General features: G+C 44.1%; 1 protein-coding gene across 1 annotated transcript in view; it reads right to left on the bottom strand.

Moving 5' to 3' along the window:
• LOC102373313 (sodium channel protein type 5 subunit alpha-like) overlaps positions 1–17,564 on the bottom strand; it is a 116,889-nt gene that overhangs the window by 12,912 nt on the left and 86,413 nt on the right. The window contains exons 21-23 of the mRNA XM_025203357.1: positions 14,435–14,698; positions 13,466–13,519; positions 5,180–5,321 (exon numbers count right to left, since the gene is read on the bottom strand). Coding sequence (XP_025059142.1) covers positions 5,180–5,321; positions 13,466–13,519; positions 14,435–14,698 — 460 coding nt within the window. The remainder of the gene's footprint in view (positions 1–5,179; positions 5,322–13,465; positions 13,520–14,434; positions 14,699–17,564) is intronic.

Here is a 17,564-nt window from a genome sequence, read left to right as displayed (position 1 = left end):
GGAAAGAACATTGCTATTCATTTTAATTCATTCAGACTGTTGACTGAAAACTCCCCATATGTTTGTATAAGTACATTTACCTGTTTTTTAATAAACAGTGTTACAGAATTATAGAGAGGTAGGGCTGAAGGGACCTCTAGTCTAAACCCCTCCTGAGACAGGATCATCTCTATTCAAACCATGCTATAAACCCCATCATCTAAACTCTATAAAATTACCATCAACTCAGACACAACACAACACATAACACCTGAACCTAGCATAGGTAAAGCAGGGAAACTATGGCAGACAAAAAGATCCCAGGAAGAGGGCCATGTCCCCCTGCTACAGAGGAAGGGAAGAATCCCAACAGTCTGTACCAGTCTGACCACGGGTTTAAATTCTTTCCTGATTCCAAATATAGCAATTGGTCTGACCCTGAGTGGAGGGGCAATACCTAATCAGGAATCTTTGACTTCAGTCCCAGCAGGAAGATTGGCACATCCTAGTCCAAATCCCCAGCCTTGGCTGCAGAGAACACCCAGTGCCTCTGAGGAAGGCTTAAAAACGCCCTGACACAAGTAGCAGAAAGCAGAAGAGCGGGCAACCAGCAAAGCTCAGAAGCATGGGAAATGCCCATAGTAGAACATAGGCATAGCTAGGCCTATAATCATCCCTGACCAGTGGCTGTTCAATTTCTTCTTTAACACCTCCAGCAATGAAGAGTCCACGGTTTCCCTAGGCAGTCTATTCCACTGCCTCACTAGTCTAAGAGTGAAGAAGTTTTTCCTCATATCCATCTTAAACCTACTCTGCTGCATCTTCAGGCCATTGGTCTGCACCCTCTTCTATGTAGCAAGAGAGAAAAGGTGCTTTTCCTCTTGTTTATGGCAGCCTTTTGAATATTTGAAGAGTATTTAAGAGAGCTTAGGAAAAATGTTTTTCTTGTCATTTTTTCCAGTAAACTTTGCTGTGATCAGATATTTGTTAAAGTAGTCAAAGCTTGATCTTGCAAATTTCTATTCATGCTAGTAGTCTAAAGTCATTTTCCCTTCGGTGTTTTTATAATCATGTTTCTTTAAAAAAAAAATGGCATGGGGATTCAGGGATAGCAGTAATGTCTGAAATATTTTTAAAGTGTACTTTTGAAAAATTATTTGATGTCATATTGTAGGCAATGTTGGATTTCTTCATCAATGTCAGACTTCTGCAAGAAATAGCTTCCAAGGTACAGAAAATACTCAATGTTTTCTAAAGTCTCACCATGAATCTGAATGACCAAAGGACTGCTCATTAAGGGATTCTTGATGGAGGACCTTAGTCTGCTGCACATTAAGCATCAGTCTCATTTTTTGTATGCCTCGGGAAAGACATGGATGATTGCCTGAAGGTCCACTTCCAAGTAAGCACACACTAAAGAATCATCAGCATACTGGAGTTTGATGACTGAGGTTGGAGTGGTCTTGCTTTTGGCTCAGAGTCAGCTGATATTAAACAGTTTACCATCCATTTGGTAGTTAATTCCACTCTGACTAGAAGCTTGTTGGTGATCAGATGTAGCATCGTGCTAAGAAATATTGAGAAGAGTATTAGAGTGATGATGCAGCTTGCTTAACTCCCAGCTTAGCCTCAAAGGGATCTGTAAAATATTCTTTATTGAGAATTACTGCTCACATACCACCATGAAGCAGGTAAAGAATGGTGACAAATTTTGATGGGCATCTGTACTTCAGAAGGATGCTCCACAGCACTTCTCAGTTGACAGAGTTGAAGACTTTCATGAGGTCAAAGAAGGCATGTACAGAGACTTATGTTGTTCCAAGAATTTTTCCTGCAGCTGGTGAGCTGTGAAGATCATGACAGTTGTGCCTCTAGATGCCCTAAACCCACACTGGGATTATGGGAGGAGCTTTTCAGCAAGTGGAAAGAGATGGTTCAGGAGGTTTCTCTCAATCACCTTTCCTGTGGTGGACAGCAAGGTGATCCCTCTGTAATTTCTGCAGTCAGACCCGTCTCCTATTTTGAAGATTGTCATGATCACAGTGTCTCTGAGGTCATCTGGGATTACCTCATCATTACAGATCCTTAAGATGGGGGCATGGAGCTGTAATGTGAGCTCCTCTCCCCCATTTGAAGATTTTGGCAGGGATTTCATCAGCTCCAGATACCTTGTCATTCTTCATCTGTGTGATGTCATTCTGCCAAGCACAAATGGCTTTCCACTTGTGGTCAATCAACCCTTGGATCTCTTAGTCATTTTCACCAAACCAGTCTTGATGCTTCCTGGAAAATAATCCAAGCATCTCTTCGCAGGCATGGATGACAGTGGATTTAAAAGTACCCCAAGCACTGCTGACATTTTCCCATTGTTGCTGATTGGAATTCATGAGTTCTTCATTGAGGCTCTGGTGGAAGAGGTGTCACTTAATTAAGTCCTCGAGTCCTTTGATGTTGATCTTCTGTGGCCATTGCTTCTGCTGAAGCCATCATTTTTGGGGTCAGTTTGAATGACATAACCAAGCAGATGAGACAGTGATCATCAGCTCCTAACATAGCTTCGGTGATGCGTACATTTTTGTGATCCTGGGCATGGGCAATGGTGTAGTTAATCAAATGCCAATGCTTGTAACATGGATGTTGCTGTGATGTCTTGTGCCTGTTTTTCTGGTGGAACAGGGTGTTGCTGATGGTAAGCCCATGTTCCATGCATTTGGTCAAAAGGAAGATGCCATTGGAGTTGACCTTTCCCACTCCTTCCCGATGGTTCCATTGCAGAGGTTTGAACCCCTTCTGAGTGAGGTGTCAAAATTGCTAAAAAGAATAAGTCTGTCTCACTCTGGAATGGCAGACAGGACTTGTAAAGGTTGATGTACAATTTCTCCTTGGTTTTGTTGGCAGTGTCAAAGAGTTGGGGCATATGTGTTCTCTCCCAGTTTAAGAGTCATAAGGCACTCATTAATTCTGATAAGGAACTCATTGAGTTGGTTTATGAGTTCATTCTTGATGGCAAAACCAACTCTGTGAAGCTGGTGTTCTCCTTCCTGTTTACCCTTCCAGAAGGAAGTATAGCCGCTTCCTTGTTCTATAAACTGCCCATCTCCCCCTCACTGGGTCTTGCTCAGTGCAATGACATCAATGTTGTGTTGCCTGAGTTCTTGAGCCACAACTGCACTGCAGTACTCTGGGCATTCACTATTAGGATTGTCCATGAGGGTCGTGATGTTCCAGGTCCGAAAACTGATCACGTGCCTTTGTTGATTTTGACTACAGTAAAGATCCCACTGAACGTGGCTCCCAGTCAGGAAAAAGGTAGCCAGACTATGTTTAGGAAAACTTTTCTAGGCCCCTGCACATGTGGGGTGAGCACAACAGATCTACTCAGTTACAGTTAATAGCTGAAGAAAGTGCTGGAAAAGCTGTTTCCACGGAAGATGCCTGTGCGTGATTTCTTTTATCATGGAGAAGCTGCTACACATCAGCTTCCACATGGTTCTTGACAGAACGGGACCTTGATCCAAAGGCAAGGAAGCCAAGACAATTAGAAATCTTGTTCCACTGCAGCCCTCATTTGCCATCACGACCATTGAGGTTCTAACATCTTCTTCCACCTGCTCTACTGTTGAGGACTTGTAGCCCCATGGCTGGGGGCTGAGCAGGCTTATTATAATGTGACCTGTACTCACCATTGTGGCAGGGTCGGGAAGGTGCCCTTGACTGGGTACTCACCAAACCAAAATTGGCCTAGGGGTGTTTCTGCCTCTAGTATCTATTCGCCTGCCATGACTTGATGTTGAGTTTGTGATTTACAGAACAGAAGGCAGTTCACTGTGATGATATGTAATCCCTTTATAGGTAGGATCTACACTCATGGTAGTTACAGTCCAAAACACAGTTCAAAATTAGGGCCTGTCCCTTTAAGGGATGGCAAGCTTGCTGTCTTGGTCACCCTGTGAGTCTGAGCAGTGCCTCACTAGCTGGGAGCTCCGCCACCCCTACACTTCCTCCACAATCCATTGGTGTTACAACAGAAACAGATGCCTTGGTTGAGCATAACAAAAGAACAGAAGCCTTTGTGTTCCTCTTACCTCCATCAGGAAGTGTTGTAGCCTGGGAGCAACACTTCTCTTTCTCCTCCCTCTTCCGGGCTGCACAGCTGCTTCCTATCTCCCCACTGGTGCTCCTGGTGGCCAATCTGCTGGCTTCTTTGCCAGCTGACTGTCAGCTGCCCCTTAGGTAACTGGGCTTCCTTTAGTTCCCCTCTGGGCCGGGTTTTCTCTCTCACCTGGTGGAGAGGGGCACAGAGCCTTCTTCTCCCTTGCGCTGCTACAGCCATTTTACAGCAGAATGTACAGAGCTGAGTGTACACAGAGTGTATACAGCAGAGTGTACACAGAGCTGTACAGCTCTGCCCCAGTTGTGTACAGTCTTTCACCACGCAAAGTAAGAAAACAAAAAAACCTTCTTGTCCTAGACCCCGGGATGGGTCTGCTGTGGTTTCAGCCTTCCTTTCCCAGGCTTGTCCTCCTCATAGTCCAAAGTCTCTTACCTCTGATGCTTCTTGTTCACTCTCTACCTGCTGGTTCTTCTTGCTGAGATTTTTGATTCCTAAAGAGCCATGCCCTCATTAGCCTTCCCACAGCTGCAGCCCTTTACCCAAGCAGGCTAGCTGCCTTCTCTTAAGGGGACAGGCCACCCTGTTACAACTTACTTTCTAGAAGAAATACCATCAATTACATTTTCATTGGAACATTTGAACCTACTCTACTTGTTAAGCTACTGAGCCTGAAAAGAGTTTAAAATGTTTTTTCATAATTAAGTTTACAGTTCCCATTATATAATCAGTCAGTTTCTCCCTTGCTGAAAATGAATGTGACTTTCCTGTTGCAGTATCTCATATACCAACTGCCTACTTGGATCATCTTAGCTGCTCTATCTCCCTCTTCAGTTAAGAAATAGAAAAAAAGACTAGGAATACAGACATAATTTATTATTTGAAGGGAAATATATGAAATTCTGGCTGAGAATGTACCAGAAAGAAGGTTCCCATTTTCAAAAATCCAATTATTAGGTATAAACATCCTTTTAAATGATACAGGCCTGTTTCAATAAAACAGCCATTAAGAAGTGTTGCATACCTATATAACTAAATACACTCCATCAAAATGGCATATTAAAGGCCTATTAAGGTAAACGTAAGTACTTATCTTTTTTCTTTGTTCATTAAAATTGTTGATAACAACTCCGATGAAAAGGTTCAACATGAAGAATGATCCAAAAATTATAAATACCACAAAATATATGTATATGTATACACGATATTCAAATGTAGGCTGCAGATCAGTCTATAAGAAATAAATAGGACAGACCAGTTAGCAATACATTAATAAATAAATAAAAATGAAAAGTACCAGCCAGGTATATTGTTCCAATTTTGTATTAATTGTTCTTTTTTATCATACAGAGGTCAGATTATTCAAAAGAACCTATATGCCAGCCTTTGCATTCACAAATAGCATTTGTCTACATGAATGAAGATATGAAAATAGAGATCCAAAAAACCCCTGTCCCAAAACATTAAAGCTGACCAGAAGCTTTGAAATTTTGGAAATGTTTACAGTGGTAAAATTATTGCCAGGAGCATGCCTATTTCAACATTTAAGTGTATAGAAAGCAAGCTGAAAGAGCCAAGTCCATCAGGTAGAACCAAATGGGCTGTGGCCTGTAGATCCACTGTAGATTTCTATATCATCAGCCCTTGCTCTTCTGTGTTTCTATCCACCACAGCATATCCCTGCCTGCTTGCAGCCTGTATCCCACAGCCTGTCCCAAAGTATTTCACCTGCATTCTTCCCCTATCCTCTGTTTGAACACTTTAGAATTATAGAAAATTAGGGTTGGAAGAGACCTCAAGAGTTCATCTAGTTCAATCATCTGCTCAAAGTAGGATGATCCCCAGCTAGATCATCCCAGCCAAGGCTTTCTCTAGCCATGTCTTCAAAACTTCCAAGGATGGAGATTCTAGAACCTCCCTTGGTAACCTATTCTAGTGCTTACTACCCTCCTCATGAGAGAGTTTTTCCTAATATCAAGCCTAAACTTCCCTTGCTGCAAATTGAGCCCATCGCTCCTTGTTCTGTCATCTGCCAGCACTGAGAACAGTCCGGCTCCATCCTCTTTGGAACCCCCCTTCAGGTAGTTGAAGGTTGCTATTAAATTCTGCTTCGGTTTTTTCTCCAGACTAAATAAACCCAGTTCAATCATTTCCCAAGCCCTCTCACCATTTTTGTTGCCCTCCCATGAACTCTTTCCAATTTGTCCAAATCTTTTCTAAAATAAGGACCCAAAACTGGACACAGGACTCCAGATGTGGCCTTACCAGTGTCGAACAGAGAGGAATAATCACTTCCCTCAATCTGCTGTCAACACACTTACTGATGCAGCCCAGTAGGCCATTAGACTTCCTCACAACAAGAGCACACTGTTGGCTCATATTCAGCTTATCGTCCACTGTAACCCCCAGGTCCTCTTCTGCAGAGCTGCTGCTTAGCCAGTCGGTACCCAGTCTGTACCGGTGCATGGGACTATTTGGTTCTATGTGCAGGACTTTACACTTGTCCTTATTGAACTTCATGAGATTTCATTTGGTCCAATACTTCAATTTGTCAAGGTCTCTCTGAATCCTAGCCCTACCCTGCAGTGTATCTACTACTCCCCCTAACTTGGTGTCATCTGCAAACTTGCTAAGGATGCATTCTGTCCCATCTACTAGGTCATTCATGAAAATATTGAACAAAACTGGCCCCAGAACCAACCTCTGGGGCATTCCATTTGATACTGGCTGCCAACTAGACATCAAGCAATTAATTATGACCTCTTGAGCCCAAAAATCCAGATAGTTTTCTATTCACCTGAGTCCATTCATCCAACCCATACTTCCCTAATTTGTTTGTGAAAATGTTGTGGGAGACCATATCAAAAGCCTTCATAAAGTCAAGGTATATCATATCCACTGCTCTTTCCACATCCACAGAGCTAGTCATCTCATCATAGAAGGCAATCAGTTTGATCAGGCATGACTTGATCTTTATGAATCCATGCTGACTATTCCTAGTCACCTTTTCTCCAAGTGCTTGGAAATGGATTCCTTCAGGATCTGCTCCATGATTTTTCCAAGGACTGAGGTGAGGCTGACCAGTCTGTGGATCCTCCTTCTTCCCCTCCTTAAATATGGGCACTATATTTACCCTTTTCCAATTACCCAGAACCTCTCCTGATTGCTATGAATTTTAAAAGAAAATGGCCAGCAGCTCTGCTCTCACTTCGACCAACTCCCTCAGCTATGCTAAACTGGTCTTCTGCCATACTTGCTAGTCTTCCTGCATATTGGTATGGTTCATTCCTGCAACCTCGTCTTCCCCTCCTTAAATATGGGCACTATATTTACCCTTTTCCAATTACCCAGAACCTCTCCTGATTGCTATGAATTTTAAAAGAAAATGGCCAGCAGCTCTGCTCTCACTTCGACCAACTCCCTCAGCTATGCTAAACTGGTCTTCTGCCATACTTGCTAGTCTTCCTGCATATTGGTATGGTTCATTCCTGCAACCTCGGTAAAGTTTCTTTAAAGTATAGCCAACTTTCCTGGACTCCTCTTCCCCTCAGTCTGGCTTCCCAGGGGATACTGTCCATGAGTTCCCTGAGTGAGTCAAAGTCTGCTATTCTGAAGTCCAGCGTCCTTACTCTGCTGCTCTTCTTCCTTCCTTTGCTCAGGATTATGAACTCAGTCTCATGGTCACTGCTGCCCAAGCTGCCATCCACTACTACATTTCCCACCAATTCTTCCCTGTTTGTGAGTGGCAGGTCAAGAAGAGGATGGCCCCTAGTTGGCCTGTCCAACACTTGCACCAGGCAGTTATCCCCAACACTCTCCAAAAACATCCTAGATTGCCTGTGTACTGCTATATTCCTCTGCCAGCAGATGTCAGAATGATTGAAGTCATTTCAAGAAAGCCTCATCCATCTCATCCTCCTGGTCTGCTGATCTATAGCATGCATCTACCACAACATCACCCTTACTGCTCTCCCCTTGACCCTAACTGAAAGACTTTCAACAGACCTATCTCCAGTTTCATACTGGAGCTCTGAGCAATCATACAGCTCTTTCACATAAAGAGCAGCTCCTCCTCCTCTTCTCCCCTGCCTGTCCTTCCTGAAGTTTGTACCCATTCATGATAGTGCTCCAGTTATGTGAGCTATCCCACTAAGTCTCTCTTATTCCAATCATGTCATTATTCCATGACTGTGTGGGGATTTCCAATTCTTCCTGCAAGAACATAAAATAAGTGCCATACTGAATCAGACCAGTGGTCAATCAAACCCATTATCCTGTCTCATAGATTTCATAGACATTAGGGCTGGAAGGAACCTTGGAAGATCATCAAGTCCAGCCTTCTGCCCCAGGGGCAGGAAGTCAGCTGGGGTCATAGGATCCCAGAAAGATAAACATCCAAATGTGTCTTGAAGGCGTTCAAAGAGGGTGCTTGAACCACCGCTGGTGGTGGTCTATTCCAAACCTTGGGGGTTTGGACAGTAAATAAGTTCTTCCTTATGTCCAGCCTGAATCAGTCGCTGCAGAGTTTGTAACCATTCGATCTTGTCATCCCTTGGGGCGCTCTGGTGAACAAACATTCCCCTAGATCCTGGTGGACACCCCTTATAAACTGATAGGTGGCCATCAGATCACCCCTGAGCATGTGCTTTTCCAGGCTAAAGAGTCCCATAGCTCTCAGCTTCTCATCATAAGGTCTGTTTTCCTGACCTCTGATTATGTGTGTGGTTCTTCTCTGGACTCTCTCAAGCTTCTCCACATTCTTTTTGAATTGTGGAGCCCAAAACTGGACGCAGTACTCCAGCTGTGGCCTCACCAAGGCTGAGTACAATGGGAGAATGATGTCCCAGGATTTGCTTGAGAATCATCTATGGATGCAAGACAGCGTTTTGGTCACTTTACTAGCCGCAGCATCACATTGAAGGCTTATGTTCATCTTGTGGTCAATCATGACCCCCAAGTCCCTTTCATCCGTAGTGCTAGCAGCGTAGCACTGCCGAGCCTAGTCTCAAACGTGGCAGAGGTGGATGCTTTAGAGGAGGGGTGTCAAGCATATAGCCTGTGGGCTGGATCCGGCTAGTAGAACTGTTGCATCCAACCCACCATTAGTCCAGTGGCCTACTGGATGTGCACTCTCAGCTCCACACTGCCACATACCATCAACATTGCCAACTGCCCAGAGCACCACACTGCTGAGCAGCAGCAAAGAACTGGGGGCATGTGGCTGCATGGAGGCAATTGTTTGCAGCTGCATACCCCCAGCTCCATGCCACTACTCGGCAGCATGAAACTCTTGCTAGGTGCCAGTGCAGGGGTGTGTAGCAGGGTGAGTCCAGTGATGTGCAGAGCTCCATGCCACTACATACCTCTGGTTCCTTAAGGACACATATCCCCAGCTCCACACTACATAAACACAGTTCCATGCAACTGCATGCCTCCAGATCCATGCTGCCACCTAAACACAGATCTGCAGGTCCAGCCTCGAGGAGCTCCTGAAGTCTGGATCTGGCCCAGGGTGAGTTTGTTGCCCCTACTTTAGAGAGAGAGCATTGATATATATATATATATATATATATACATATATAGTGACCTATGCCCTACTTGTTACCTTCCCTGGCATTTACCGTTATTGGTTTAGAGATGCCAGAAAAAACATCTCCAACTGTTCTGTTCAACAGGTATTAGTAGTAGTAGGCATCTGTCTGTCTCACAAGACAACAGAATTGCACTGTCAGGCTTCAGCTCACTGAACATCTCTGAGTGTGGCTGTAGAGACCAGTTTTTAAGTGACTGACTGTTCCTTCTGCACTTACCACATGTGAAGCTTGTATCAAACAATCTTGAATGTGATAAGTGCAGAAGGAACAATTACTCAAGAATTGGTCTCAACGGCCACACTGTTCCCTGTATTCCATCATGGGAAGAACAAATTATGCTGAGGAATTCTGGGGGACAGCCAATCATTTCCAATAATTTGAAGAGGTCTTAGGTCAGGACAAGGTTGAAGGCCTTAGGTCAGGTCAATGAAGGAAATGTAAAGCAGTCTCATTTATTCCCTACCTTTTTCTTGGATTTGTTGGAATGAGAATATCCTATCTATGGTAGACCTACTGGTTTTGAAGACATACTGTGACTCAGGGTAGAAACTGTCAGCAAGGCTCTGAAGTCTTCTGAGCCCCACCCAAGCAATGAGCAATGAACCTTCCAACAATGTTTAGTAGTAAAATGCCATGATAGTTATTACAGTCACTGTGGTTGCCTTTATTCTTATACAGAGTGACTATATTGTCATCTCATATATTTTGTGGCACTGTCCCTACTTGTCCAGCTGTGACTAAGAAGCTCATCTAGGTGGGAAAGAAGAACAGGCTTCCTGCACTTGATCACTTCTGCAGAAATGTCATCTTTTTCAGGAGCCTTGCAAATACCCAGATTGCCTATTGCCTTACTTAGATCTTCAACAGTTGGAATGTCATTGAGCTCTTCAAGGACAGACAGGATCTCAATTAAATTATGGGCTGTGTCAGTGACATCATTTTCCCTTGAACAGAGTTAATGTCCTATCCATCTTTCTATTTCTACCTGTTGCTTTCTATCTGTCATGACTTCTCTTGATGCTTTCTTTAATAGAACTGACATCTTTGCAATTGGACTTTCTTAATTACATCATACATGCCTCTGAGGTGTCCAGTGTCAAATGCAGACTGAATGGCCTTGTAGCCAAAAAACATGGGAGCAGCATCTTGAGATGTGCTTCTTTCAAAGTGCCACCTGAGACATTTTTTTTGTGATTTAACAAGTTTGTTTGACCTTCATAAATGGAATCAATTCATGTGAGTGTGCCTTGAAGCAATCTGGTATTAACAGAACTCTCATCCGTGAATTTGTCTAGTCCCTTTTTTAATTTCGCTATGCTATCTGCCTCTATCATTTCCAGTGGCAATTAATTCCCCAGGTTAATTATGTATTGCACAAGAAAGTACTTTTTTTTTATTAATTCTAAACCCATTTTTATTAATTTAAGTGAGTTCCCCCTTGTTCTGATATTCTGGGACTTGGTGAATAACAGTACCCAGTTCGCTTTGGCCACACTCTCCCCCCCCCACCCCCTCCCCCTGAGCCTTCTCTTTTCAGAATCAAGAGTCCTACTCTTTTTAGACTCTCCTGCTCCATATCCCTGATAATTTTTGTTACCCTCCTCTACTTTTTCTAATTTTCCCACAACCTTCTGGAGATGTGGAGACCAGAATTGTACCAAGTATGCAAGATGTGGGTGCACCATGGATTTGTATAATGGCATGATGATGTTCTCCATTTTGTTTTCAATTCCTTTCTTAAGGAGGACATCTACGTGAGATGATTTACTGTGCAGTAAGCATCACCGTCTACATGTGCAGACCCTTACAGAGTGGTAATTTGCTCCACTTGGTAGTTAAGTTGCTACCTGCAGATGTAAGTAGCAAGTTAACTGCCGAGTAATTATGCATAGCAAGGCATGTATAGACAGCTGACTGAGAGCAAATTTGCTCCCAGTCAGCTGGGCAGCAGGGTGCAGGAGATTGCTCTCTACCCCTGGGAACTGCTTGCTGCCAGGGTGGGCTCCAGCACGGAAACTCAGGTGGGGACAATATCCCCCTCCCGCAGCAGCAGGGAGCTCCCTGCCTCCACTCTACAATTGCAGAGTGGGGGCTGGGAGATTGCTCCCTGGCCCAACTCTGCAATCACAATTGTGATCGTGGAGCTGGGGTAGGGAGAAATCTCTCAGCCCCCACTCCAGAGCTGCAATCGCAGAGCTGGGACAGGGAGCTCTCTGCATGGGGAAAGTGCCTCACCCAGCCTGGAGCTGCCTGGGTTGTGCCCCAAACTTGGACAGTGTCTAGCTACCCACAGGATGCACAGGAAAGTCTGCACAGGCAGCCTGGTGCAGACTTCACTGCTGGCCAGGAGCTCGCTGCTAGCTGCCCCATTGGTGGATTGGGGTAGGAGACTGGGCCCTGACCCTCACTTGCATCCTCTCCAAAACCCTTGATCCTGACTGGGGAGCTGGAGCCAGGAACCCCCTGCTGCCAGGGCAGGAGGACTTTGTCCCCACCCGGGCTATGCCACTAGATCCTGCCCTGGCAGCAAGCAGCTCCCAGGGGCAGAGAGCAATCTCCCAGCCCCTGCCAGAAGACAGATGTCTCCTGAGCCTGTGCTCTTTGCCAGCCCGTAGGCTACCACCCAGGGGGAGCCTAGAGCTCTCCCTGGCTGCTGCAGGGGGGTGGTGCAGAGCCAGAGCGGGTGGGAGCAGACTGCTGCCAAGAGCAGCAAATCTGCTCTCAAATGGGCACACATGTAGATGCATGCCCAAAGTAGGTTTACTCCAGAGTAAGTTACTCTGGAGGAAACCCATTCAGAAGCACTTGCGTGTGTAGATGTACCCAGTGATGACCAACATTTTATTGGCTTTTTTTGGTCACTACTGCACACTCAGCTGACATTTTTAGAGAATTATAGACAGTGACTCAAAGGTCTCTTTTCCTGAGTCATAACAGATAGTCTAGTTATGGGTATTTTTCCCTATGTGAATTACCTTGTGCTTGTCAAATTTAAGTTCATCTGCCATTATTTTGCCTGTTCACTTAACTTGCTCTCCTTTCCTGTCTGATTTCCATCATGGTGGCTTCAAGTGAAAAGGGAATTTCCTTTCTTCCAGATTTTCTGCCTACTGCCAAAATAATCCCTGCAATATTAAATGCAATCTAGAGTTCATATAGAAAATAAGTTATTTTTCAATTTAGCTGAAATGGCACATAAAAAATCTTAGTTCACCCTGTCTTGAACTGGGGACAGGTGTGCATGAAAGACTAAAGATCCCAGCATTACTCTCCCTGTCCAGACTGACAGCAAGAGAGAAGAAAGTGTGAAAGGTCAGATTCTATTTAAGTGACAGTGTGAGAAATGGCAAATGAAAATAGGGAAGAAAGAAAAAATATTTGAATATAGATGATGAAAAGCTGTTCCCAAAGCATGACACATACTCTCAGGAATATTTTTATTGCACACATTAACAGCAGAACATCCTCCGGCTACACTCTAGTCCTAGCACACTACTATATGTAACTCACATAAACCGGCCCTAAACTTTTTCTTAATATAGTGCGGGTGGTAGGGGGTGAGGGGAAAGCTATAGCGAAGTCCTGTTTAACAATGTTTTCCCTAATCATCTGTCCTCTGAATATTTGATCTTCCAAGAGCAAATTAACTCATTGTCTACCTTATACTGCTCATTTTCTTGTCTTTTCAATCCCAGATTGCTAACAAGACCAAACAGTGCAATACATGGGTAAACATAAGACAATAGCTACTAAACAGAATCTTTTCATGTTGGTGACATACCCCATGTGAATCCACTGCTGCATACATAATGTCCATCCAGCCTTTAAAAGTTGCCTGAAAAAATTACCCAAATATACTCATTATGAAAATCATAATAAATTTATTCTCATTAAAATAAAAGTACACCATTCTAAAACTAAAATGTAAGTGAAAGATACCTAAATGTATATAAAGAGTCCTGGTTAAGGTAACATGCTTTTCACAAAAATAATTTTAATTTAAAAAGTTTAGATTCAAAATATATTTCACAGACATTCAGATAACACCCAAAATTATTACCTGGACATTTGAACCCAAGTCCCTGCCCCTCAAATTAAAATACCTGGAAATGAATCAATATGGATTTCTGTTAAAAATGCTTTCAGCATTAACCATTTTAAAACTAAGTTATTTGTTTGCTCATTTATCAAAAGTTTAAGTCAAGTTACTGTATAAATTCCTATGGAGGGAAGATGTGCTGTGACAGAGCTAATGAGGCACAAAGTTGGACAGGACTGTGAAAGTATTTGGGCCTGGAAGGGAAGGAGTTACACCTGGGTGAGATACAGGGAGAATAGACACCGAGAGACACTAAAAAGAAATAAAATGTTAAGTGCTTCCCTTTTTAGAGTTTTTGGAATTTATCCATATTTTGAAGTTCAACACAGGTAAGAGCCCCTGCCATTAAATTTGTCACGACACAGTTACCAATCAAATTAATGTAATGAAAAATGGATAATAGTGCCATGTTCAGAGGAAGGACTGTCCTGTGGCTTAGGCAGGAGCCTGAAATTTGGGAAACCTGGGTTTAGATCTCCATGGCAGAGTTGGTATTCTGTAGGAAACACAGAGCATCTAAAAAAAAATCACTTAGACCAAGTAAGCAGTCTTCACCTGCTTTGAGGAGGGCAAATACAATTGCAGTTGATTCTATAATTAGGAAGTCTGCCCAATGCATTTTCATGAAAAAGAGGTTGTAATAGAACTTACCACCTGAAGAAGAGCCAGGTAACCCATCCCAACGTGATCAAAGTTTACATTAGTATTTTCCCACTTTAGGGAACCAGTCACATTGAAATTAACACAGTCATTTTTGTTAGTAATATTCATATTTGGGGATATATTAGTGCATTTCCAAAATTTCCCCCCAAATTCATTCACTCCTATGAGGTTAAATAGGAGCCAGAAGACAACACAGACGAGCATAACGTTCAGGATGGAAGGGATAGCTCCTAGAAGGGCATGTACAGCAACCTGAAATAAATGAAATGCAATTATAAGCATTCACCAGAACATGTTTACAAAGAATTGTTTTCAAGAATTTAATTCTTCTTTTTTCTTCATTTCTATTAATGTTTCATTCATTCATAAACTAGCGACCAGCATCTTTGAAACCAACCTTCTCCGGGTTGTGCTACACCTATTAAATAAGACAGATCAAAACTAGTAAATCTCTGACACCTGTCTTATTACTCAAGGTCTGATCAGAGGCAAGTCTGCATGTATAGTCTGAAGTAGGACAAGTAGACGTTAAGCATTTTGACAGGAAGATTTTTCCATGTTTAAAGGGCAGTCTTGGAGAAAACCCTACTACTGCTATAGAAGAAGATCAATAAGTGGATCTTAAGCACTGGCTCTGTTCATAGGAAAGCAGGGCTGGAAGAGACCTCACAAGGTTATCTAGTCCAGCCCCTTGCTCAAGGCAGGATCATCTCTGGATAAACTATACTTTTGAAAGTTTCCCAGGATGGAGATTTCACAACTTCTCTGGGTAGCTTGTTCCAATGCTTGAACACCCTCGTAATCAGAAAGTTTGTCTTAAACTCCAACTTAAACTTCCCCTGCTGCACCATTGTTCCTAGTGCTGTCCCCTACATCCAGAGAAAAAAAGCTTATCTCCACCCTTTGTGGCTAGGGACAGACATTACACATAAACTGGTTTAAGTGATCAGAAACTGGTTTAAACCTGTAACAGAACACAGGTTCAGTGCACATAAAGTAGTTTGAACATTGATGAAACCAGTTTAAGATAAACCTGATTGAATGTAGTATCAGACTTAACTGATTTGAGTCAAACCAGTTTATGCAATGTCTGTCCCAGACCCCTTCCTGGTTTAAGTTAAACCAGAGTCCCCCAGCATCCTGGTATGCTCTCCGGGCTGGGTGGGGCTCTCTGTTGGAGCAGAGCAGGGGTGGTCCTGCCCCTCTTCTTCTTAGCCAGAGCACTATCACAGCTCTGGCTGGCTGAGCAACTGCAGCAGCTGCCAGGCTTCCCCCTCTTCTCCACCCCCATCCCCATTGGCTGCTCAAGCAGGGATCCCCCCATCTCACCCTTCTCCCATGGCAGGGACCACAGCACAGGGACCCAGGATCTGGCTATGCTCTCCATCCCCCTGATAGCTAATGATGAGAGGTGTCTGTGTGGATCTCCAGTTTCACTGGAATAAAGGCAGACAGTTAGTGGCTTACAAATGCAAATACAGCCTGCAGATAAGAAGAACTTGAAACTAAAGAGGGCTTGATGGGCTGATAAACTAGCTGCAATCTGTCAGTCTTCATGAAGGGACAGAGAAAGGTGTTAAAATGACCTGGTTTGCAGATAGTCTGAAGAAGCAGGGACATGGAGACTGAAAAGCTCAGTATCAACAGATGCAGGGTTTGGCAACACTCCCACCCCTTGAGCAGTGAGCAGGAAAAAGCTTGGGACGGTGCAGGCAGGGTGGAGGAGTTTACAGCCCTTCCTAACCAGAGCATCCTGCAGGGGCCTGGCCTCCTTAGCTCAGTACTGTCGAAGGGAAGGGAGGGCTGCTCTAGCACCCCCTGGCTTCTAGCTTGAGCCACTGCAGGCATGTGCCTGCATTTTCTCAGTCCAAAGGGGATGTCTGTACAGTTCCAAACTGACTCAGCCTAGGCAGGTTAGACTAACCTGCCAAGATTGAATCAATTCAGGCTCAGGCTTTTTGAATGTCTGTTCCTACCAAGGTATAATTTGCCCTTCAGGTAGTTTAAGACTTAACAAATCCTTCCCCTTCCCCCACCGCCCCGACTTCTCTTTTCCAGAATAAATAACCCTAGTTCTTTCAGTGTTTCCTCATAAGTCTCATCTTCCAGACCCCTCAACATTTTTGTTGCTCTGTGCTGGACTATTTTGAAACTTTCCAAGTTCTTCTTGAAGTGTGGGGCCCAGAACTGGACACAGAACTCCAGGTGCGGCCACACCAATGCTTAAAAAACCAAAAAAAAATTACTTCCCTTGACTTGTAAGTAACATTCCTATTCATACAACTCAGCTGGCTTTTTTGTAACAAGCGCACACTGTTGGCTTATACTCAGTTTATGGTCAACCTTAACCCCCAGGTCCTTCTCTGCAGTACTGCAACCTAACTAATCATTCCCCAGTCTGTACTTGTACATGTGCTTATTCCATCTCAAGTGTAGTATTTTTCACTTGTCCCTACTGAATTTAATCTTCACAGTTTCATAATTTCATAGCTGGTAGGGCTGGAAGGGACCTGAGCAGATCATCAAGTCTGACCCCCTGCCATGGGCAGGAAAAAGTACTGGGGTCAAACGACCCCAGCAAGGTGTTTGTCTAACCTCCTCTTAAAGACCCCCAGTGTAGAAGCCAGCACCACTTCGCTTGGAAGTTGGTTCCAGATCCTAGCCGCCCTAACTGTGAAGTAGAGCCTCCTGATATCTAGTCTGAATCTACCCTCCGCCAGCTTGTGACCGTTATTTCTAGTTACTCCTGGTAGTGCTCGGGGGAACAGGGACTCCCCCAATGCCTGCTGGTCTTCATAGTTTCATAGTTTCCCCTCTTTCATCATTTCATAGTTTCCCCTCTGACTAGTTTGTAACAGGCCACTAGATCCCCCCTCAGCCTTCTCTTGTGGAGGCTGAACAGGTTCAGGTCCCGTAGCCTCTCCTTGTAGGGCCTGCCCTGCTGCCCCCTGATCGTGCGGGTGGCCCTCCTCTGAACCCTCTCAGTGCTGTCCACATCCCTCCTGAAGTGCGGTGCCCAGAACTGGATGCCGTACTCCAACTGTGGCCTGACCAGTGCTGCATAGAGGGGGAGGATCACCTCCTTGGACCTGCTCGAGATGCATCTGTGGATGCATGA

This window comes from Alligator sinensis, unplaced genomic scaffold (assembly GCF_000455745.1).
Source record: "Alligator sinensis unplaced genomic scaffold, ASM45574v1 scaffold885_1, whole genome shotgun sequence".
NCBI lineage: Eukaryota > Metazoa > Chordata > Crocodylia > Alligatoridae > Alligator > Alligator sinensis.
The sequence above is the reverse complement of the archived record's forward strand: the minus strand, read 5'-3'. Positions and strand labels throughout refer to the sequence as shown.